Source organism: Filicampus tigris, chromosome 7 (genome assembly GCF_054856515.1).
Source record: "Filicampus tigris isolate MCC_2025a chromosome 7, RoL_Ftig_1.0, whole genome shotgun sequence".
In the NCBI taxonomy this organism is placed as follows: domain Eukaryota; kingdom Metazoa; phylum Chordata; class Actinopteri; order Syngnathiformes; family Syngnathidae; genus Filicampus; species Filicampus tigris.
The window spans coordinates 20,739,984-20,763,524 of record NC_141223.1 but is presented as its reverse complement, the minus strand read 5'-3'; the positions used below and the strand labels follow the sequence as shown (position 1 = coordinate 20,763,524).

The 23,541-nt window shown below is 42.3% G+C and overlaps 1 protein-coding gene and 2 non-coding genes across 5 annotated transcripts; 2 read left to right on the top strand and 1 right to left on the bottom strand.

Annotated features, from left to right (window-relative positions):
* Nucleotides 1-5,636: 5,636 nt before the first annotated feature.
* Nucleotides 5,637-22,921, top strand: dyrk1ab (dual-specificity tyrosine-(Y)-phosphorylation regulated kinase 1A, b). Of its 3 annotated transcripts, none has more exons than XM_086035643.1 (12): nt 5,637-6,423; nt 7,698-7,756; nt 9,185-9,381; nt 9,510-9,602; nt 9,734-9,922; nt 10,067-10,214; nt 10,306-10,592; nt 10,671-10,817; nt 14,442-14,582; nt 14,673-14,976; nt 15,064-15,188; nt 19,232-22,921. In XM_086035643.1, the coding sequence occupies exons 2-12, from the start codon at nt 7,729-7,731 to the stop codon at nt 19,817-19,819; spliced, it is 2,247 nt and encodes a 748-aa protein (XP_085891769.1). In that variant the 5' UTR covers nt 5,637-6,423; nt 7,698-7,728; the 3' UTR covers nt 19,820-22,921. The 3 variants fall into 3 exon arrangements, with proteins under 3 accessions (XP_085891769.1, XP_085891771.1, XP_085891770.1); XM_086035644.1 differs by lacking the exon at nt 5,637-6,423 and adding an exon at nt 6,691-7,087; XM_086035645.1 differs by lacking the exon at nt 7,698-7,756.
* A 254-nt stretch (nt 22,922-23,175) lies between these two features.
* trnap-cgg (transfer RNA proline (anticodon CGG)) lies at nt 23,176-23,247 on the top strand. Its single transcript has one exon. It is a non-coding gene; the product is annotated as a tRNA-Pro (tRNA).
* A 215-nt stretch (nt 23,248-23,462) lies between these two features.
* Nucleotides 23,463-23,534, bottom strand: trnap-agg (transfer RNA proline (anticodon AGG)). Its single transcript has one exon. It is a non-coding gene; the product is annotated as a tRNA-Pro (tRNA).
* Between the last annotated feature and the right edge of the window lie 7 nt (nt 23,535-23,541).

Here is a 23,541-nt window from a genome sequence, read left to right as displayed (position 1 = left end):
GTCCCCCCAAAAAGAGTATTTCTTCCCTTCAACTACTGCAGAATTCAGCCGCTCGGGTGCTGACGAGAACCAGAGGGCAGGAGCACATTACACAAGTTTTAAAATCGCTGCATTGGCTCCCCGTGTTTCAGGATCGATTTTAAGGTACTTTTATTAGTTTATAAATGTCTTAATGGTCTTGGGCCATCTTATTTATCTGACTTGCTTTTACCATACCAACCCTCGCGGATCCTGAGGTCCTCTGGCGCCGGCCTTTTAATTATTCCTAGGGTGAGGACCAAAACGCATGGCGAGGCTGCAAGGTGGGAGAGGGTTCTCTTTTTATGCTGTATTTTGATGTTCTTAATGTACAGCACTTTGAGTTACATCTTGTGTGTGAAAAGTGCTATATAAATAAAATTTGATTTGATATGATTTGGCCGTCCCTGCCGATGAGGTGTCCTTTTTTTTTTTTAGAGAGAGAGTTGGCAACCCTACTCTCATTTTGTGGCGACGGGGGGCAACAAAAAGTTGAGGAATGCTCAAAAAAAACAAAAAAAACTGTTGGAACATGCCGCAGTCAAACAGGTTAATTGCAAACAACTGAATGTCATGATTGGGTAGAAAAAGAGCATCCCTGAAAGGCTTAATTGTTCACATGAACAGATGGGGCGAGGCTGACCACTTTGTTAACAACTGCGGGAGCAAATAGTCAAAAAAAAAAAAAGAGGAAGTCAACTCCCCAAAATCTTTGCAATAATATTTTCTATGTGCTTGTCATTCTGATTACAATTACGTTTGTGGAATAAGAGTTAGGCAGCAAAATCGAGCCCTTTTTAGCCATCTCATGGAGCGGCCATTTTGTCACTTCTGTCCACTGAAAATCACAACACAGTTGCGCAGGGCTCGGGTAAAAACCAATCACGACTCACCTTTTTTCAGAAGGTGAGCCATGATTGGTCGTTATCTGAGCCCTGAGCAACTGTGATGTCATTTTTAATCGACAAAGTGCCAAAATGGCCACTCCCCGAGATGGCTAAAAACGGGTGGATTTTACTGCTTAACTTCACTTTCACAAACACCATATTAATATGAATGCCATGTTTTCACAAACAGATCTGGGCATAGTCTATCCGTTGATAACTTCTGGGCCGTATTTCCGGCCGACCAAAGTGGTCCCAGTCCATCCCTCACCGGGGACAGCCAGTCGGCGTCGAGAACATAATATCACGTCACGCGCAGGCACAGCACAAGGAGATATGCCTCCAAATAAATAAAATGATCACATAAAAACAACAGACACACACACGCACACACCCCCACACACACGCACACACACACACACACAGCGTGGTGATCAGTGAAATAAAAACAAATGGGGCACATGTCATTGCATCTGCGGGACAGAAAGGTATACAACACAGTTTTATTTGTTATTTTTTTCTTTGTTTGGCTGCGTGTCAGGAGTGGGGCACCTACGTGTGGCGTAGTACCGGTAAAGTCCGTTTTTGACGCCGTTTGGTTGACTCAGCCCGACAAATATAGATTGGAACTCATAAACGGACTAAAGCATAGACGAATGCCCACCTCTGTCCACTAGTGGGCCTTGATAGAACATCCATCCAGCCATTATCTATACCGCTTATCCTCACAAGGGTCGCGGGCGTGCCGGAGCCTATCCCAGCTGTCTTTGGGCAGTAGGCGGGGGACACCCTGAATTGGTTGCCAGCCAATCGCAGGGCACACAAACATAAACCAACATCCCCACTCACAATCACACCTAGGGGAAATTTAGAGTGTCCAATTGACCTACCATGCATGTTTTTGGAATGTGGGAGGAAACCGGAGTACCCGGAGAAAACTCACGCAGGCACGGCGAGAACGTGCAAACTCCACACAGGAAGGCCGGGATCGAACCCACGGCCTCTGAACTGTGAGGCGGACATGCTAACCAGTCGGCCACCGTGCCGCCTCAGAGGGAACATGTCATGTCATGTCATCTTCCAAAGCGCTTATCCTATATAGGGTCGCGGGGAGTTGCTGGAGCCTATCCCAGCCGTCAATGGGCGAAGGCAGACTACACCCCGAACTGGTCGCCAGCCAGTCGCAGGGCACACATAGACACTGTCACTGAGCGGGAATCGATCCCACGCTGCCCGCACACAACTCAGGTGTGTGTACCACTACACTATCAGGGACAGAGAGAACATCATCTTGTAAAAAAAAAAAAATTGTGCAGTGCTTCTCAATGTACAATTGCAAGAATTTATGGATTTCATCATCTGCTGTCCATTTGTAGTCAAAGGATTTTACAGGTTAGTACATACCTGATCCCTTCGTATGTACTGAACTGTACATACCCTGTCTTTTTAACCTCTTTCCTCGTTAGTGAATACGGGCGTCTTGTGGCGTAATCCATGGTATTACATGTGTTGAACCACTAGAGGGCAGACTATGCCTGTGAGTACAATGTTGCTGCAGGGAACGCAGTAACGCACGTGAAAAAGTGTGCTTTTTGGGACTGTGTAGCAGGCATCAAATTCAAAATAAGTGAATATTTGCAAACAACAAAAAATCATGTTTATCAGTTTGAACACTAAATATCTTGTCTCTGTGGAGTATTAAGTTGAATATCGGACATAAAGGATTTGCAAATCATTTGTTTTTTGTAAATATATATTTTACACAACGTCCCAACTTCATTGGAATTGGGTTTACCGTAGTATTTTGTACCCCTGCTGGGCAGGTGTTGGGACAATACACAATGATGCAAGCTATGTTGGAGCCTACCTATTACGGTACGTTTCTAGTCCCTCTCCAATCGGTGAACGGGCCCCCCTTGGCCGGGTAAGGTGCGATGCCAGGGGTATTCCGTGTGACTTCAGGGAGTTATTTTTTGTTTATTTTTTTGCCGTACTAGAATAAAGTGTACCGGTAATTGCACATCCAATACAAGAGGTGGCAGTAACACTATCATTATCAAAGAGAGCAAGGAGATTTAGCTAGCTCCTCTACAGAGGTGTACATACAACAATTTTATAGATAAATGATACTATGTATGTATAGTCACGGCGGCGAGTTGTGGGGGGATATTTTCTTCTTCCTAGGGGGTGTATAAAAAAAGATAATAATTGCGCTATACAGTCAAAATAAACTACTGTAAATTAGATGGGTCAAGTTGAGCCGCCAGCTCCAGTTAGCCCTGATTATTGCTAAACCTACTCTATGGCTGCCATATTTAATTTACTTTCCCCCACAGCTAATATGGTGCACTTTTATGCTGACTATTGTACCCACTGTTATAGCTCATAGACTAAGTGATTGTGGGGCGGCATGGCTCAGTGGTAGAATGGTCGCTTCCCAACCCCGAAGTTGTGGGATCGATCCCTGGCCATTGTGACCATGGCGAAGTATCCTTGAGCAAGATACTGAACCCCCAGTTGCTCCTGATGCTGCATCATCAGTAGGTAGATGAGGTACAGTGTAAAGCGCTTTGAGTACCCAAGGTAGAAAAGCGCTATATAAGTGACAGCCCATTGACCAGCCCATAAAACAAATTTAAAATTATGCACTTCGGTCTTGACACACTCATCAAAAAGTTATTTTTTACATAAATGCCAAACCACTTTTTCCACGTGGCTCTTAGATTAATAGATTCAATGAAATAGAGTCTTCCCTTGAAACATTTAGTCACATGCTCACTTCTTTAATGGTTCCTCAGAAACAGGGGGTGGCTCAACTTGCCCTATGCCCAGGCTCCCTATGCCAGTGAGTATAGTTATATTATCCCTCCACATCTGTTGCTCCACAATTTGTGCTCAAATAAACATCGCTTTTAGTGTTATATTATAACACTGATTCTATCCGTTAGCCTATCTATGGCATTTTGCATTGTTTATTAGCATTAAGCTAAACTGACTTCTCTAAAGTGAAACTAGAAGGTTGTTTCAAACACAAAACATGTAATTCTCTTTATAAGAATACTGACTTTGACACTAAACTTAAAATGGCAGTGTATAAATGCTCTTTATTGAAGAATTGTTCAGTACCCGTCAAATTGCAGGTTGTTGTAAGTGATTTGAGTTGAGTTGAGTTCACTGCCACCCAACAGCACTCGTAGCTTTTATTGGTCGCAAATCCAAGCAAAAAATATTAGGACAAACGACGGTTTGTGTTTGAAAGGTTCAGCAGCCAGGACACTCATCTCAGACCAGGCCTACTGTTGGTACGGTAATGTTTGTTTTGGCTATGAAAGCTCGTGAAAAAAAAAACGTATTTATTATTTTTATTATTTATTTATTATTATTGTCCGTTACATCTGCGACGTTGGGATGCCCTTCACCTGCCATTCAGAATTCAAATTGCATCAAAACTTGTAGCCAACAGTCTACCTTTCATGAAAATCAGTGGCAGAGCCCCACACATTGTGCCACAGACAGTGTAGTTGCGTTCGGTCGCGTCGCTCAGTGTGCGGCGCACTTATGATGTGACAACAAAACCCAGGAAAAAGCCTACTGGAACATCTGAAATGTATTTGAAGTTCATCAGACACACTTTAAATGGTGGCAGGTGAGTACCTTGAGTTTTACTGGGATTGGTTCCTTCTATAATCACAGCCACATCTCTAGTTATGATGGTGTGCACACATTTAAAACCAAATTGTCTCAGTTGTTTATTTTCACACAAAAAAAGTTAGTCTGGAACCTTGCCAGGTGTTTGTAAAATCACACACATTTATATTATTTAGAAGTACGATTAATTGCTTAATCGACAACTAATCAATTATCAAAGTAAATGTTTATTTTTGACAATAAATTAATCATTTGGAGACCCTGTTTGATTTAAAAATGTCCAAATCATCAGAATTTCAGCCTCTCAACAGTAAATGTCCGATTTCTGTAGTTGTCAATGAAAGATTATCTTTGTGTTGAATCAAAATAAAGCATTGGTAGAGATCGGCTTTTATATTGGAAATCAACAATCTTTTTGCTTATTTTCTGACCACTTACTGGCCAAACCAGTAACAGAATCATAATTAACTTGTTTGTGCTTATCCTGCAGTGTCAATTTGAAATCATGTTCTGTTGTTGAATATAGGGATGGAAATTCAAACTTTTTTTTAATCAACCGGTTCATCAATTAATTGAATTAAATACATTTTTCAAAAAAGATATATATTGTTTTGATGACGTGTTTTATTATAGAATACAGGAAGTACAAGCCGTTTGTATTCTCTTTTGAATGAATAGAATAACTTGTGCAGTGACTTTCCGAGCAACCTCAAATTTTTGAACGGTACTGTTAAGTATTTGTAAAAAACAAACAAACAAAAAAACACTTGAAAAAATGTCATCAAGTGGGAGCTCGTGAGCTCACTATATGTAGTTATAGCCAAGAGACAATCACTTTTTCCAATATAAACACTTAAATTATTGTTGTACTTTAACATTACAGTTCCTCTTTGTACATATGTCTACTGCGCGTTAAAAACAGCAACATAAAAGCAAGAAAGAAGAAGCACGCACAGCGCTGTGAAGGAGTTTATCTGTCCTCTCTGGCCTGTTAAATGTTCTTCGTCATTGGTGCATCCGGGTACTTTAGGTTTTTTGATTGACAGTTGCTATGGCAACAAGAGAGAGCATCGCCATTTTGTCAGGAGGCCCCCCCCCCCCTTCCAGCTTCAGTCTTTTTCAAATGTTTCTCCCTTCCCGCCGGAATAATGCTGTCAGTGGATATACATTTGACGTTTTCGGATAACGAGACGCGTCTAATGGATCGGGTGAAGAAGACCAAGAGGCCGACGTTTTAACGCGGTAGAAATAATTAGGCGGCGCCGCCACGAAAGTCGGCTTGTCCGCGTCTGTGGTCCACCGGGCCGGTTCACTGCGCAGGTTTGGACCGCGCGCCATTTTGTGAAAATTGACACAAAATTCCAAAGCCGAATTACCGGAGGACGCGGTGTCTGTTTGGGCTTCCAAACACGCCGAATCTACCGTCGCCGTCGCGCCACTCGAGAAGGTCGACGTCAATTTGACAAAAGACTGCGTAAAAATCGCTTTGACGTAGCATTTGTTTAGCGGCGGGGGCTAACGATTGTTAGCTCGAGGCTAGCCCGGGACAGGTCGCTAACGTTAGCCGCGTTCATTTTGTCAACTAGCACTAGCCCCCATTTGCTAAAGCTTAGCTACTAACTTAGGCGTGCTAGTCAACGCTAGCATGTTGCTAGTCATCAGCTGATGGTAACCTCGATCTCCTGTGCAAAATGGGGAGTTTATTAGAACTGGCTGGCAAATAATTGTTGTATTTGCCGGAAGACGGACGCAGGATCGGATTTAACGTGATCATTCCTCGCTAACCGTGCAAAGGGAGGGGAAAATCTCAAACTGGATAAGTTTCCTCATCATACAGGCTATTGGACTTTAAATGAAGATCGTGCCATCAGAGGTGAGCGGCTACTACATTTATTTTGTTTCTTTTAAACGGGATGCAGCCTTGTGCTGCTAGTGGAGTGTGTTTGTCTGTATAAATCAAAATCGATGATGGAGCTGTGAACGGTTGCTCTACCGCGGTACATGGCGGGGCTAGCTAACCCATTTGTGGGGCTGAAAGTCGAACGAGGACTATTTTCCATTTCGACGGCGTTCTAAAAAAATGGGGGGGGGGGGGGGGGGGGTCTGCGTGTGAAGAGTCATGCTGGTACCGCTAACATTAACCCTGCGGTATTACAGTGTCATTGTGCGATCAAGCCTTCAAGAAAAAAACAGACATGTTTATTTCAAACCAAAATTGATTTCATTCTCTATGCGTGTGTGAGAGGTCGCCTAGCTTTTATGTTGCTAATGGCAGAGAGCTAATTCAACGAAGCCCTTGGCTAATGGTTAACGTTGACTTGTTGACGAACCAGCTGAGTGGGCCCCCAACAACCCGCTGGCTCGATTGAGCACAGCGGTACTAGCTAAAGCCTTCTTTTCCACCACCGCTGGGTGGATGGATGAATCTCATCGGCAGGCGAAAACCCTCGGAAGGACGATATGCGTTTACAGGAGAGAATATCACTGACTATGCGTTCTAATTATTTCCAGCCATGACGAAATCTGCCCCTTCGTCTGTAAGTACACCGCTACCCATAAGCAGCCACAACCGCGGTCGTTATTACATATATAGATGGATATTTGCCGGCTAATTTAAGGTTTTGTAATGCAATCAGTCAGATGGGCTTATTATAGTGGTCCTGGCACGGCCACTTATGTGTATATATGTATGTGTGTGCATATATATATATATTTATATTTATTAGTGTTAGATGCTGTTATTTTGTGCACCTTCAAGGCCTCTCTATGTGTTGCTGAGCCAGAGAAGGAACGGTTCCGATGCATGTAGTCCTGTACAATATAATCAAGATAATACCGCCCCCCCCCCCCCAAAAAAAAAGGAGTCATGTGTTGCTGACTTTGTGTGGGCCTCTTTGAAACTCAAAACAGTCTGTGTGATTGTATACTAGCTGGTCTGCAAACAAAATGTATGCAATCAACAAAATCTGCTTTGCAGACCTTAGTAGTTCATGAATATCCCCAACGCAGACTTTTTGAAGTTTGAACTCAAATTGCTGGACATCATACTAGCCATATACAGTCCATTTTCCAAGTCTTAAAAACTGCCGAAACTCTCATAAAATAAAATAAAAAGTAGTGATAATAATTTGCTTTCATTCCTTGTAGTTGGTTGTCTGCTGGACTCTCCTGCCAGGATATGACATGTTTGCACAAGATGCATCCAGGTTAGCGGTTGTTGTGTGTATCTCTTTCTCTCTCTCTCTCTCTCTCTCTACCTCTCAGTCTCTCTCTCTCTCTCTCTCTCTCTCCATATATATATATATATATATATATATATATATATATATATATATATATATATATATATATATATTCTACTGAATGGGAAGCGGTGAAGTTTAAGTTCCTCCCTGTCCAAATTTGCATCATGCTCTTACGTGCGACAAGGGTGCAGTGCAGCTGAACTTTTAGTGCTTTAGGTGATTACATGTAGTGTTTTTAAAAGCTGGGAAATGAAAACTAACATTATTCCAAATAAATGTTTGGGAGTGTTCTATTTAAACGAGGCAAATGTAGTGTGTCATATATGTATTTATAAGTGCAGCAGAAGGCGTCTTGTGTTACACTTTGTGTGTTCCTTTAAATACAGCCTTTGCCTGTGCTCTCTGCTCTTGCTGCGCGTCGCCTTCATTGCTGTCAGTGGCCGTGTATTTTGTGGCGCTCCCGAGCTGGGTCCGCTTTCGAACGCTCTCGTTGCGAGTGTAGCTGTTTGGGCCGTGCAGCTATTTTGCCGTCAGCCTCTCGTGTCGAAAGCGGCGTCTAAGTGTGCCAAAGTTCAATTTGATTTCTTGTTTATTTCTTGTTTTCTCATTGGAAAATGGAAGCCGCTCTGCCCTGGCAACAAAAGTAGGCTATTTGCATACTGCGTTGTGATTGGCCTGTGCGTTGATGGGCTTGCCAAATCACGCTGTATCTCTGTGGTGATAGGCTATGCTAATTAGGTGCTGTTGCTGGGATTCTGAATAGTGGTTACTGTGTAGCGCTGGTGGATTGTGTTGTGTGCTGAGAGATACTGATAGCTCAACATGCTATTTCCTTTTTTTTTTTTTTTTTTTTTTTTTTTTCCATTCCTGCTGCCTTAAAATGAAGGATGATTCACTGTACAGTATGCTGGGCCTTTCTTTTCACCCTTTTTTTTTTACTTTGAAGCCTGCTTATATCTGCTCCCTTTTTCTCCTCGCATATTACTCATATAGAATCAACAGGATTTAATTTGCTCTTTCAGTTTTATGCTTTAAACACATGTTAATATTTGTGACACATATTACATTTTAGTGCTATTGTCCTCCCATTTTGCCAGCATATTTGTCAGTTTAGTTGTAACAAACTGGTCATTGAAATAAATATATAAATATCAATTTGCATACATATCATTTTTGCATATTTTTCTCATTTAATAACACGTGAACATCTTTGCTTACCTGTTAGAAAAGCAAATTAATAGTTGCTCTATGAATAAAGGACACATTGTTGTGTATATTTTGAGTGAAAAGTAAATGCTACCCCTGCACATTGTCATGATTAGACACTTTGTTTTGATCACATATTTTGCTGGTGCTGCGACTCAAGGCAAGGTGCCTAATGTCTTGCAGGAGGAGAGACTTCAGCATGCAAACCTTCGTCTGTCCGGCTTGCGCCCTCTTTTTCTTTACACACTGCTGGTCTTCAGATGGCTGCTCCAATGCCCCATACGCACCAGCAGTACAGTGAGCGCCACCAGCCAAGCACTGACCAATCTGTTACGGTCCTACCGTACAGCGACCAGACAACACAGCTCACTGCCAATCAGGTACACGGGCACATCCGATGCTCACAAAGTTGCTTTAAGAAGCGTTTCATAACGGTGGTGTTTGAATTGTTGTCGAGAGGACAAACGTGTCATTCATGATCTCTTATGTAACAATTTTGACACCTCAGAGGCACATGCCCCAGTGCTTTCGTGACCCAACTTCAGCTCCCCTGAGGAAGCTCTCCATTGACCTTATCAAAACATACAAACACATCAATGAGGTCAGTGAGAACATTGAAACTATGACATGAATCTCGAATATCGATTTTTATTTTTATTTTAATTTTTTTAATTATAATTATTTTTTTCACCCCCTTTTTTTCTTAAGCGTTCTTTTTGTTTATCGCTTCAGGTGTATTATGCAAAAAAGAAGCGTCGGCACCAACAGGGTCAGGGCGAAGACTCCAGTCACAAAAAAGAAAGGAAAGTCTTCAATGATGGCTATGACGATGATAACTACGACTACATTGTCAAGAATGGGGAGAAGTGGATGGACCGATATGAGATTGATTCCTTGATAGGAAAAGGATCATTTGGACAGGTGGGTACTGCTGCGAACACATGAGAGCACAGTATTTAAGAGTGTGTATTTGTTACCTAACTGTAAATCTAAAGCTATTTTTAATATTTTAACTGTCATCATGGAAATCTAACTTTAGCCAACCATTGAATGTCCCTTTTTTAGGTTGTGAAAGCATATGACCGAGCGGAGCAGGAATGGGTTGCCATTAAGATCATCAAGAACAAGAAGGCTTTCCTCAATCAAGCTCAGATTGAAGTGCGCCTGCTAGAGCTTATGAACAAACATGACACCGAGATGAAATATTACATTGGTAATTAACAGTCTTTTGTATTTTTTTTCAGTCACACAATGAAAATTCTTGTAACACGACTAACCAGGACACAACTCGGTTATTCCCACAGTTCATCTAAAGCGTCACTTCATGTTTCGGAACCACCTCTGCCTCGTGTTTGAGATGCTTTCATATAACCTGTATGACCTGCTCCGAAATACCAATTTTCGCGGCGTCTCGCTCAACCTCACCCGGAAGTTCGCCCAGCAGTTATGCACGGCGTTGCTGTTCCTGGCCACGCCCGAGCTTAGCATCATCCACTGTGACCTGAAGCCCGAGAACATCCTCCTCTGCAACCCCAAGAGGAGTGCCATCAAAATAGTGGACTTTGGCAGCTCCTGCCAGCTGGGACAAAGGGTACCTAATGCTCTTTGTCATGACAGTGTGCTAAATATGAGTGCAGGATGTCCAAACTGTCTTCCTTCCTTCATGCAGATATACCAGTATATCCAGAGTCGCTTCTACCGCTCCCCAGAGGTGCTTCTGGGAATGCCCTATGATCTGGCCATCGACATGTGGTCCTTGGGTTGTATCTTGGTGGAGATGCATACAGGCGAGCCTCTCTTCAGTGGAGCCAATGAGGTATATGGAGTAGAGGCTGACATTTTTTCGTGAATCTCGCGGAATGAAAGTCGATTTTACTTGAATCACGCTAGGGGTGGGCGATCTGGCAAAAATATCATATTGCGATTTTTTTTAGAAATAAAATCACGATTTTATTCAATTATTTTTTTACATTGTTTTTTTAAGACTAATTTGCACATTTCTGACCATTTTCCTCATGTTAAACATATAAAACATAGTTAAAATGTGTATAAAACTCTAAAAGAAAAAAAAGGACATTTTAAGTCAGCTAAACCTTCTGAACAGGTTTGAATAGTGACAATTTTTATCAAAATGTGCAGTCCAATGTAAACATAAAAACATAGCTCGTAACACAGGTCTAGTACTTTGAACAGTCTTTTAAAGCCCTTGTTTTCCTCTGTTTTAATGGAATCATGTCGTCAGCAAGGTAATAGGTCACTGCCTCAGTTACGTCTTTACACTGCTTGCTTGTTTTTCATATGGAGCGCTCTTGTTAAATGACTGTGTTACCGTGGGTTGTGTTAGCTTGGAGCTAGCGATTGCCTCTGGCTACCATATGTCCGTTTGCTTTGGCTGTCGGCGCTGACGTCCGAACCGAGTCTCTGCAAACTTTGCAAATAACTGGTTTGCGCTCTCTCCTCCGAGCAAAAGCCAAACCAAATCGACATTATGGATGTGGAGTTTCTTTTCGGGACCAACTCTGCTTCGTGGTGACTTTCCGCTATAGCTCCCCGCTATACAAACAAACAGGGAGGCGGGGAGTGTCATGTACGGTGCACTGTGCGCGCTGTGATTGGTTGGTCGGTTATACGCGTCAGTGGCTTTGCGCTGCCATAGAGCTAAACTGTTTAGAATGTGCCATGTAGACAATCAAACGATCTTTCGGCTTTATGAGATCGTGAACCCGTTAAACCGTCATATCGCCCACCCCTAAATCACACTATTGCTACGGCACAGGATAAAAAGTTGATGGGAGCAGGCGCAAGCGGAATTATGCAGTAGGAAGGGGGGGAAAACTCTGACAGATGCACAGCCATTTGTAGTTTTCTTTCCAAAAGCGTACACACTAACGTTAGCCAAAAGAACAACACGATCAACAAGGCAATGGCACTTTTCCGTTTGTGCTGGATGACTTGAAGCAGACATGGTGGCACTGAGCAGCAGCGAAGGCTTTGATCATTTCAAAAATAATTTGCAGCGCAGAATTAGGAATAATGTTCCATCTAACAGGCTCACATATATGGCAGTGAAATGACAAGTAAGTAAAATGCAACTTTTGTTGTTGTTGTCGTAGCTGACCTCCAAAATGGCAGCTGTACGGGAGTGGGAGTCATTCTGAACAGGAGCAGGATGGGATGGGAGTAGCGGTGGGCGATATATATCGTCATCTATATTATCGTCAATCTTGCTTTCACGATGGGTTATTTTAGATTATCGAGTATTAATACTGCCTCAAAAAGCATAACGAGTCGACGGCCGCAAAGCATGAGGAAATGCTGACACCCTCATGCCGCAAATCAGGGTACAGAGGAGGAGGAAGTGATAATCATTCGCCGAATCAGCGAGCAGGACCCAGTCACGTGACTCTATATGCACTGCAGCCGAGCTGTTTCATCTATGGAGGAGTGTCCAGCGCTGAATAATAGCAAGGCGTGAGTCCCTGTCCTCCGTAATCTGTAAATGGTTTGATCTTGACAAAACTGACGTCGGTGGGAATAAGTTGTTAGATGTTCCAAAATGGTCACCGTGAAGAGCAATTCTGTTTCACCGCGAGCCATATGGATTACGAATAAAACGTGGCGACCGCGCAAGCACGCTAAACAAAAGCGGTTAAAGAGTAAACACACACACTCAGAAAACAGTCGCCGAGTTGAGCCAACAAACGCACTCACGTACTACACACACTCAGTACTTTTGTGAGCAAGTCAAACATGGCAGCCTGGATGTTCAGTTAACATTAGGTTTGCACGATTGTAGTCCGCATCATTCATAACTAGCCTATATTCCCGAGGCATGTTGCAAAAATTACGTCGCTTATTAATGTGACGCCAGGATACACCCAAACCTGAATAAAGTCACAAGTCTACATATCACAGTGATGAATTGGTGGGAAAATGCACTTTTCGTTAAATTGCAGGTTTGTTATTCAACTTGATTCTGAATCCGGTGGCCAATGTATGAGAATTGGTGTTGTCATGACGACGTCTTTTTTTTTTTCTCTCGCTGGGTGACACTTCTGTCACACGTCACATATCAAATAAAATTTTTTTCCCCATTCTGATTGCTGTAGTTAACACCTTTTTCTCATTCTGATTGCTCTAGTAGTTGGCAGTGGTACACCATTACTTACTCCAGCTCAAAATTTCATATCATGGAATAACAGCAGAGACATTTAAATTACATAAATATTCCCAAAAATCAATGTAAGTCTAAATGTGTTTTTTTGTTCTTTATTGTTGAATATTGGCGTAGAATGTCATTGTTTTGCAGAAGCTGTATTTTCAAAGAGATGTTGTTCACAAACGCTGTCTCTCCACAAGTGTTCTGTGAAGCAAGTGCAGATTTAAAATATTTTTTGTAGAATTATCAAATTACCGTTATCGATTTTTAAAAAAAAAATATTGAGATTTTTTTTTTTTTTTTTTTTTTAATTACCATATTGCCCACTCCTAGATAGATGAGACTCATTTTCAGCTGGAGGGGTTGGGACAGGATTTTTTTTTTTTTTTTTTTTTTTAATGTCCCACATGGGATTTTTTTTCTGTTGGGGTGGGATGGGTTCGGGAGTGAAAATCCACTCCCGTATCACCCTATATGGAGTCCAATTATCCAACATATCATGTCCACTCCATTTTGTTGCATGGATCAGTATCACCATGGCGTGCCTTTGGATTCCTCATCAGAATTGTTTACTCAGGTCATCATAAAAATGTGGCAGAAAATGTAAACTTTCAGGTTTTATATCTGGCCAAAGGTTTTCACACATACCCGGTAGACAGAGACACAGGGAAAAGTCTCTTAAAATATTTCCTCCTTTTATGCATTTTTTCTAAATTGGAAAACACATGGTTTTATTTTCCACATTTTATTAATAAAATGGGTCATTTTGAGGACTATCTTCCTAATTACATGGAACATTTTGCATGCATGTGTCCCCTGAAATCGCGGCCCACTCTGTTTTCTTCAGTGACATTACAACTACCATTTTTCATTCATCAAGGAGGATGTTGTAGAAGATTTACCCTTGTTTGGTAATTTTCATCATATTCTGTGTAGTTGGATGTTGTCCACTTAGTCATGGTCAAATATCAAGTGACAAAAACCTTTTCCCAAAATTTGACATACATTTCATAGTAGTACACAATCAGCTTGACGGATGAATCATGTTGCTAAGTGAAGGTCCACCTTGTGCTCATTGAATGCTACGATTAGCCAACACAGTCCATCCTGTCATCATCCACCCGGCTAGCAAGCTCATTCACATTTTGCTGTTTGCGTGTTAGAGTACGAATAGTTGTTGCTGTAGGTTCCCCCTCAAAAGAACTTGAGCACTAAGTACATGTGCAAGTTTCCAATCCTGTCTTGAAATGTGTTCAACTTGATTTGTGATGGCTTTCTCAGGTGGACCAGATGAATAAAATAGTGGAGGTTCTCGGCATCCCACCTAATCACATAATGGACCTAGCCCCAAAAGCCAGGAAGTTCTTTGAGAAGCTTTCAGATGGTACATGGAGTGTTAAAAAGACCAAAGATGGCAAAAGGGTAAGCGACTGACGTTAGTGATGTTCTGAGGCCAACTAAAAAAAAAGAAAAAGAATATCAGTAACTGCATTTGTTTCATTCGCATGACAGTATAAACCTCCAGCCTCGAGGAAGCTCCACTCCATCCTGGGCGTGGAGACCGGGGGTCCGGGCGGTCGGCGGGCAGGCGAGTCTGGCCACGCCGTCGCTGACTACTTGAAGTTCAAGGACCTGATCCTGCGGATGCTGGACTACGACCCCAAGAGCCGCATCCAGCCCTACTACGCCCTGCAGCACAGCTTCTTCAAGAAGACAGCGGACGAGGGGACCAATACGAGCAGCAGCGTGTCGACCAGCCCCGCCTTGGAGCAGTCTCAGTCTTCAGGAACCACCTCCAGCACCTCCTCTAGTTCAGGTACCCGACTATACGGAAGGAATGCTTTGAAATTGAAGAACAAGTGAGTAGGTGGTACTCCTGTAACACTTGTGATGACTTCTTTAGGAGGCTCCTCTGGAACAAGCACCAGTGGCAGAGCGAGATCAGACCCTACCCATCACCACTTACACAGTGGAGGACATTTTGGCACTGCCATGCCAGCCATTGATGGAGACAGCCTCTGCCCACAGGTCGTACCCTTAAATCCATGAATCACTGAGTGGTGTCTTGACTTTCGAGTGTGCCAAGTTACAGGGTTGAACAAGTTACGAGTCGTCATCGCAGACTGATTCCAGCTCCTGATATCACTTAATATGGCACTTATGCGGCACACATCCAACACGAATAATACAATATTATGTAATCAACAAAAAGTCCAATTATAGAGCCCTTAAAAAAACAACAGCAGCTGAAATAAAGTGCGGTGGAAAAAAAAAAATCATGAAACATAAGACAATTGAACATCATTTAAAAACAAATAAGACACAAAAATAGGGGCTTAAGATTCATATTGTTTTGAATGCCAAGGAGGAAAGCTGAGTTTTAAAGCAGGGTTTAAAAATGGGCAACAAAAGGGTTTTTCTAACGTGCGCTGGGAGGTCATTCCATAGTTTCGGACAAGTGATTTAAAAAAGCCCTTAGCCTCTCCGAGGTTCCGCTTAGCTGACCTGGTGAAGCAGGTTGGGATGGAGCAGCACCGAGAGGTACGGCAGGGCAAGACCATTTCAGGATTTGAAAACAAAAAAAAAAGAGCAGAAATTCAAAATCAACTGGAAAGTACACAGGCAGCCAGCAACATCATTTTAAACTACCTGGAGATGATCAACCCGTTTAGGCTGGGAGCGCATAACCGCGTTTCTACGACTAAAGCCGGGAGCACTGTTGCATGTTTCTACCTTTACAGCCGGGAAAGAGTATACGTCATTTTGTTTTTTAAAACAATTCTCACTCTCTTAACCAATTAGGTGCATCAGAATGTCCCAGAATTTTTTCGAAAAGTAATTAATGGTGGATTCAGACGATAGCAGGAGCTCTGCAATAAGTGACGGTAATGACGAAGTGCTTGTGGACTTTGAACCAGTGGAACCAGTCGAACGTGACATATGGTTAAGACCAGGGTGTTTCCTGCGTTCAAAATTGTGAGGCTGCGCATCCAGCTAATCTTGTGCCCGCCTCCAGCCAGAACGATTGATATTGCTCAACACAGCGCAATTGATTTCCCTTTCTAGCAGCAGCAGAAGCGTATTTTAACTGCAGTTGCAACGTTCGCCACTATGGTGGCGCTACATCAGGCCTGGCCAACCCGCGTCCTCATGCGGTTCTTTGCCTGCCCGGTTTCATGCGGCTCTTAAAGCCTTTTTCATTGTGAACTTGCAGCGCGCCGTTGTCAACCCCATTCATGGTGTATGTGGTGAGGAGCGGCGCCACAGAATGGAGCGTTGCTGGGCGGCGCTGCACGTACTCAGATGTCTGCCACGACAGCAAAGCCACACGGATTGAAACATATTCTACTTTACAGCGGTGACATCAAAAAGTGTTTCCAATAGGAGAGGGGCTGGCAGCGATTTACTATTTTGGCGGCATGAGGACAATGGAGGAAGCCTTGATAAATAAAGTGCATTTATTGTATTAACACGGAACGATGCATCTTGTCGCCTCATTTTTTAAAATGAGCAAAGACTGGGCTTTGTTTTGTAACAATGAAAGATACATTTTGCAAAATTTTGTGGGAAAAGCCTCACTTTTACCTTACATCAGTACTTCCAAATATGAGCACGCCGTTGTGCGTATGATAAAGTGGTTTCCGAACGCGGCAATTGAACAGATGACATTCGAGGTACCAGGTACCTGCATCTCACGTATGCACTTTGACGCAAATGAAATCGAGGGAAAAAATGTTGAGTAATGTTGCTTACCCAGTTCACTTTCAAAATGGGAGGGGGAAAAAATCAGACCATAAAAAAAGTATGAAGTTCAACACAGGATGCGGTAGGGACTTGTCCACTACCACTTTGTCCACAACGCTTTTGATGACTGATTAGTTCAATTTTGACATTTGGAAAAAAGTGGAAAACAACAGAATGCTCATCAGAATAAAGTAACGAGTGACATTTAAGTAAAACTTGTTCAAAAACCAATTCAACAACAAAAAAACACCCAAGTCCAAGACATGCTCGTCGAAATTTTTTTTTTTTTTTGCTTCTTCCTAATCAGTGTCACCTGTCCCCTCGGGAAACCCCAAATTTAACCAGTCTGGCCACCACCCCCGATTCGGGAATGGTCAAAAAATCAAACACATCCCCTTAGTGGTTGTAGGAATAACAAAAATATGCAAAGCAAAACATGGAGCCCCTATCGGACGTTTTCACACAGTTTTTGTTGGATGTAATGGCAACCCCACTAAAAAAAAACAACAGCAAAAACAAAACAGCAACACCAGCACAAATACACAGCAAAACTAACATAATTCTGTGAGCTCATTTGCTTATCTCTGCTGGGAGGTTTTCTGCAGGGTTGTTCTTCCTCATATGTTCGGTATGATTTGAGCAAGGCTTCACGTCTTCAGCGCTACTTCACTTCCCTCCATGCAAACATCAACCAGGGATTATCCAACAGGGACTGAATTTTACAAGCTAAAACTGCTCTCATTGAAAGGTCAGGCAAAGTAGTCGAGACAGTGGTTCCCAAAATTTATGAAGCACCTGTTTCAACTTGTTTGGAAGTTTGAACACTACATACATACAAAGAAGAGGAGTTTGTCAAAATATGCAAGAGAGCTAGCTAGGGAGTGAGGGGACGGCATGGGGCCGTTTATGTGCGCCCATATGTATAACGTGGCCCCTTGCAGTAACAATTAAAAAATTGTGGCTATAGTTTTAATAAATGAATGCTTTAACGTGATAATAGTCATTTTTATTGGAACTCTTAACGTAAAGTATGTTCCCAGTAAAAGAAAGTGAGTCAGTTGAATATACAGATGGATGGTACCACCTCTGCCTCAATTTGAGCCAATTAAAACCCTGGTTAAGACATGCTTGTAGACAATGAAGATATCGCTGGTTTTGTAACAGAATAGAGGATGGTAATTACCACTTGATTTTTTTTTTTCATTAAAAATATTGCTTCTCTTGCACTGACAATTTCATTTTACATTTTTGATTGAAACTGTAAATAATAAACGCAGGCCTGTGTGAAAGCCACATGTCGAAGTTCTCAAATTCGTTTGGAATTGTTTCTATCTGCTCCAGGGGCTGAGATATCAATTATTTAGTAGGTGTTGAATTTCTGGGGAAACTTCAGGTTTTAGAGTGTGATTCTAAAGCCACCCTTCTGTTTTAGAGAGCTGTTTCGCCAGGCGCTTTTAGGCCCTTTTGGGTTTTGGATTAAAGGGCGCACAGGCTGGCTCCAATTAAAGTTACAGTATATGAAACCACTTGATTTATTTACATTCTATATTATATTTTTTGTAGTACAGAGCTATTTTTCTATATCGAAAACTCGTGACACAAAACAAATGTTTTTTTCAGGGCTGGAACGGATTCATGGCTTATCAATTCATTTGATGGGAAATACTGATGTGAGACCTGAATGGTTTTGGAAAAATGCAATTTTCTCTTTCCCCCCTCAATATTGTGATTGGGATTTAATGTGCAATTATTCTTTTCAAGGTCCTCTTTCCGTGTATTTTATTAACAATCAATAAATGAATCTGATATATAGTTTACGCGTCAGTCTTGCACTAAAATAAAGGCAAATGAACATGAATAAACATGTCTCCTTCAATTACAGTTGTCAACTTATGAAACACATAGCCTTGCAGGTTTTTAAGCGTTCACTACGACATTGTCGGAAAATCGTACCATAGAAGTCATTAAGTCATACGTCAGATTACAACAATGCAAACAAATCTGTTAATTTATTGTCAGCTTTTCATGTTTCATGAAACAATGATATGTAAACATGCGGATTGCTTGTCTTAAGCACTGAACTTACCTAGACACCGTATACATTAATAAAATGTATATTCCAAAAATACAGCCAATGAAGTATTCCCCCACATATTGCAGACTATGTGATTTGAAAACTACATTCTACTACATTGTGTTGTCGATTTGAATTCGATTAATTGTTGAGCCGTAATTGATTTGATGAATCAAACTCTTTTAAGTCATGGTACCACTACCGTTTTTCACAAGAGCATCACATGACGCTGTCAATCGTTCTTTGTCGGCAGGCTCGACAGCCTTACCCGCCTCCGCTGGTGTGGGGAGGCGGCGTCGTACCGGAGTCAGTCACCGGCGAGACCCACCCAGTCCAAGAGACCACCTTCCATGTCCCCCCCCAGCACCCGAAGGCCCTGCATCCGCACTCACACGCTCATCACCACCACGGGCCCATGATGGCCACGCGCCCGCGCCCACGCCACTACACTTCCCCGACACACAGCTCATCAACCCAGGACTCCATGGAGGTGGTCCACGGCCATCTGTCTATGACCTCCCTGTCTTCCTCTGCCTCCTCTTCTTCGACATCTTCCTCTTCCACCGGGAACCACGGCAACCAGGCCTACCAGCTCCGCCATTTGCCCGCCGGAGCGCTCGACTTTGGTCAGAACGGCGGGCTGAGCATGGGGCTAGGTGCCTTCTCGAACCCACGGCAGGAGACCGGCATGGCTGCGCACCCTGCTTTCTCCATGGGCACGAACACGGGGCCTGGCCACTACCTGGCGGAGGGCCACCTGAGCATGAGGCAGGGCATGGACCGGGAGGAGTCTCCAATGACTGGAGTGTGTGTGCAGCAGAGTTCCATGGCCAGCTCGTGACTGCGCTGACATTTTTGGCTGTGTGTTCCCCCCTGTGCGTCATTTTTAAGGTGGTGTTTTTTACTACAAGGTGTGTTGAGAATCAAAGCTGCTCACGTCAGAAGGGAGATATCACTGAACCGCTACTACAGAGAGAGAAAAAAAACAAAGCCTTTGTTAAGAAGAAGAAGAAGTATATATGTAATTGTCATCCGTTTTTTCTTTTGCGACCATTAGACACAGTAATACTGCGGAATAACCATAGTGAGATTCAGACATCCATTTTACCATTTCACCACCGTACGGTATTATGTGGTAAAGAGGAGCATTTCACAGCAAAGTTTAGGCCGAAAAATGCTTGCCTGACATTACTGTTCTACTGGTTCGTCATTATTTTGACCCCCCCCCCCCCCCCCCGACCCCAAAAAAAGCAAAATGTCACACAGAGAAGCTGCTTGTAAAGAAGCTGTAGCTTGACAAGGAGGGTGAGTGTTTTTTGCAGTGATATTTCCTGTCGGTGTTGTGTAACTCGACAAGACAACGGAGTTCCCTATAAGCATGTGCTGGCCGGGCGCGGGTGGATACGGGCGGATCCAGACGCCGAGCGGGTCAGAGGAGAGAGGAGGCACCTGCCCCTCGCACCGGGATGCCTCAGAAAAATGGCGGCGCGAGCTGCGACGACATGAGCGCAGCAGAAGGAATACAGTCGGGGGCTGGTTCGAGATAACCCTTTGGCCTTATGACTCATGGACTTGGACTGGGGATGGAGCTGGACATTATCATTTTGAATTAAGATGGCTTTTCTCTATTTTTCTCTCTTGACAGCCCTTAATTCTTGGAAACATTTTAGAAGAAAAAAAAAAGGTAAATAAGAATGGTAATTTGAGGCCTTTCTCGCAAAGATTTCTTCAGCAGGGCCCCACATAACAGGGTCTTATTGTACACAACAACCTCCTAAACATGACTTCCTTGGGAAAAAAAAAAATATCGTAGTCACCGGTTAAGGCTTTTTGCAGTGGAAAGAACTTATTCCAGAGTCAACTTTTTTTTCCTTTCTTTTTTTTGTTTGTTTGCTTATGTTTTTGCATGTAGTTCCTCATCAGAACCACCTGCACAAGTCTCTCCACAACCCCCCCCCCACACACACACACCCCCAAAAAAACATGGAAATGGAAGAAAAAGAAAACAAGTTAAGTGACTGCCTTTTTTTGTCCTCAAATTATGCTGTGAATTTTACAAGAATTTATTTTCCCTTTGGATATGTTTTTATACCAAAGCAGTTGTTTTATAGCATATTAGGTGTCTGTAACCAATAATGTAGCAGTTCACCACGCGTTGACGAGATCTTATCGGAGTGTCAACACAAACAGCTGCAATATATATAAATATATATATATTACATTAGCAAAACTGGAGAGCGTTGTTCAGGCTATTATTGTGTAGACTCTGGCCACATCTGTTTGCCACCTTTTACCAAAAGCTGTTTCCATAATTTGTAGATTATTTGGGGAGTCTTTTTAAAGATTAAAAAATGTTGCTATGTTTAGAGATTCTAGGAGTTACTCTGCAGGCTCCGGAGTAGCAAGATAGCTGATGGTGGTTTAAAAAAAATTCTACAAAAAAACAACAAATGAGACTAATGCGTTCTGTTTCTGTGTTGTTGTTTATTTTTGTCTTGGGTTTTTTATTCACTCCCCATTTTGATTTTTCTTTTGCCCCATCCTACATACTATTTCAAAGGGTTTTTGCTGCCTTTCATACATTTGGTCAAGTTGGCTTGGATAATTGTGTTGAATGGTCTGATGTAGTTGGCGAAGTTGTCTTGTTCAAAGGGAAGCCCGCCATCTCATGTTTTTTGCCTGGGCAGACACGCATGTCCTCGAAACATTACTTTTTTTGTTTGGGGTTTATTTTAATTTTTTTTTCCTTTTACATCAGGGATTTTGAAGTGCTTTCATTCATCCTTTTTCTTTTTCCTTTCTTCTGTTTGCCATTTTGACCAGCTTTGAAATTAGAGAGGAGACAACCTGCCCGCCGCCACCTGTCAAAATGGACAGGCCGCGCGCACACATACACACAATGAAACGCATACCTACGTCATGCTGTTATGTTGTTTTTGAAGGAAAAACACCCATAATCCAAATCACGCTCTCATTAAACACCAATTTAAAGCTACCTATATTGAGACTGGGGGTTTTTATCTGGATGTCAAGGTTAATTGCAAATTTGCAATCATTTTTGTTCACACCCTCGCCGAATTTGAGATCTTTCGACACGTTGGCCGGCCGTTTTGATCGCCGCCGGCACTCGTACTGGTACTAAACATTCCAAAAATAAAGTGTGAAAAGACAAAAAAAAAACAAAATTGACTGCAGTGACTCGTAAGTGTGCGCCTATATTTCCGATCATGCTGATTGACCTCTTATTTAGAGCAGTTGTCATGAAATGCAGCCCCTTTTTAATAGTTGAAATAGAATTTATGTATATATTTATATTTTTTTAATAAAGGAAGTATAGAACTCACTACCTTGCTCCTGCTGGTATGTTGATTATGTTTGTCAAATTGGGTGACCATCCATTGGGGTAGGAACTCCTGTTTTTTCTTAGTGGCAAAAACTTGACTGCATCAGGACAACACTATGAGGTAGGGTTTGAATCAAACAGGGAACGCTAGATCTTCAAACCTTAATAATTTTCACAGGGTATATTGTAAGTGCATGTACATCACAAATCTTACTTTTTGGTTCTATGAGAAGCACATGGTGAATTTAAAAAAGAATATATATATATATAAAGGTTCCATCCTTCATATTCCTGTTCCGTTTGTGGGTTGAACACAAACATCGTTGTTGACATATCTGAACACCCAGCAGAAGTGAAAATCCTCTTATTTAATTTGGATCGATCCTTTTTTTTTCTCCATTTTATACTTCACATTTTTTTCACTCCTTTTTTTTGTACATGCAACATGCACTATAGAATTGAACAGCATGGGGGAAAGGATAAGTCCATGTATCCACAGATTGTAAGATCTAGTCAAGACTTTGCTGTGTTTATGACAATGCCCTTTGTATTATATTAAGACAGTCTTATGTATGATATATAAAAAGAAGTTAATTGAAATGCTCTGTGTGTCTTCTTTGAATCTCATTCACAAAATATACCAACGCTCCTCCTCTGCACATATCAAGAGTTTGAAGTTTTCCATTGAAGCTATTCTACCGCGAGACAGACCCGCGGTTATTGGTGTGTGGCTTTTGTTGTAAATGAATGTTTGTTCATATATGCTCGGGAATTGGATATGTCGAGTTGAGTTTCTCGCGACTAGTTGCCGTGAAACCATTTTAATCGCTAAAACGGGTAAAACACTGCTACTTGGCTCGTTGGTCTAGGGGTATGATTCTCGCTTCGGGTGCGAGAGGTCCCGGGTTCAAATCCCGGACGAGCCCGATGTCACTTTTGTGCGTTTTACGTCACATTCGGTTCCAAATTGCGTTTAATGATATGTGGTTACCGAGTCAATTGCTTCTTGTATCGCTTTGTGGCGCAAGAGTTCGTTTTCAGACACCTTCTTTCTGACACCCGGATGTTCCTCAAGTTATTCGCGTTCAAACACCCTTTTTGTCACGTGATTAACAAACATTTGTAAAAGCGACAAAACCGAGGGCTCGTCCGGGATTTGAACCCGGGACCTCTCGCACCCTAAGCGAGAATCATACCCCTAGACCAACGAGCCGCAATAT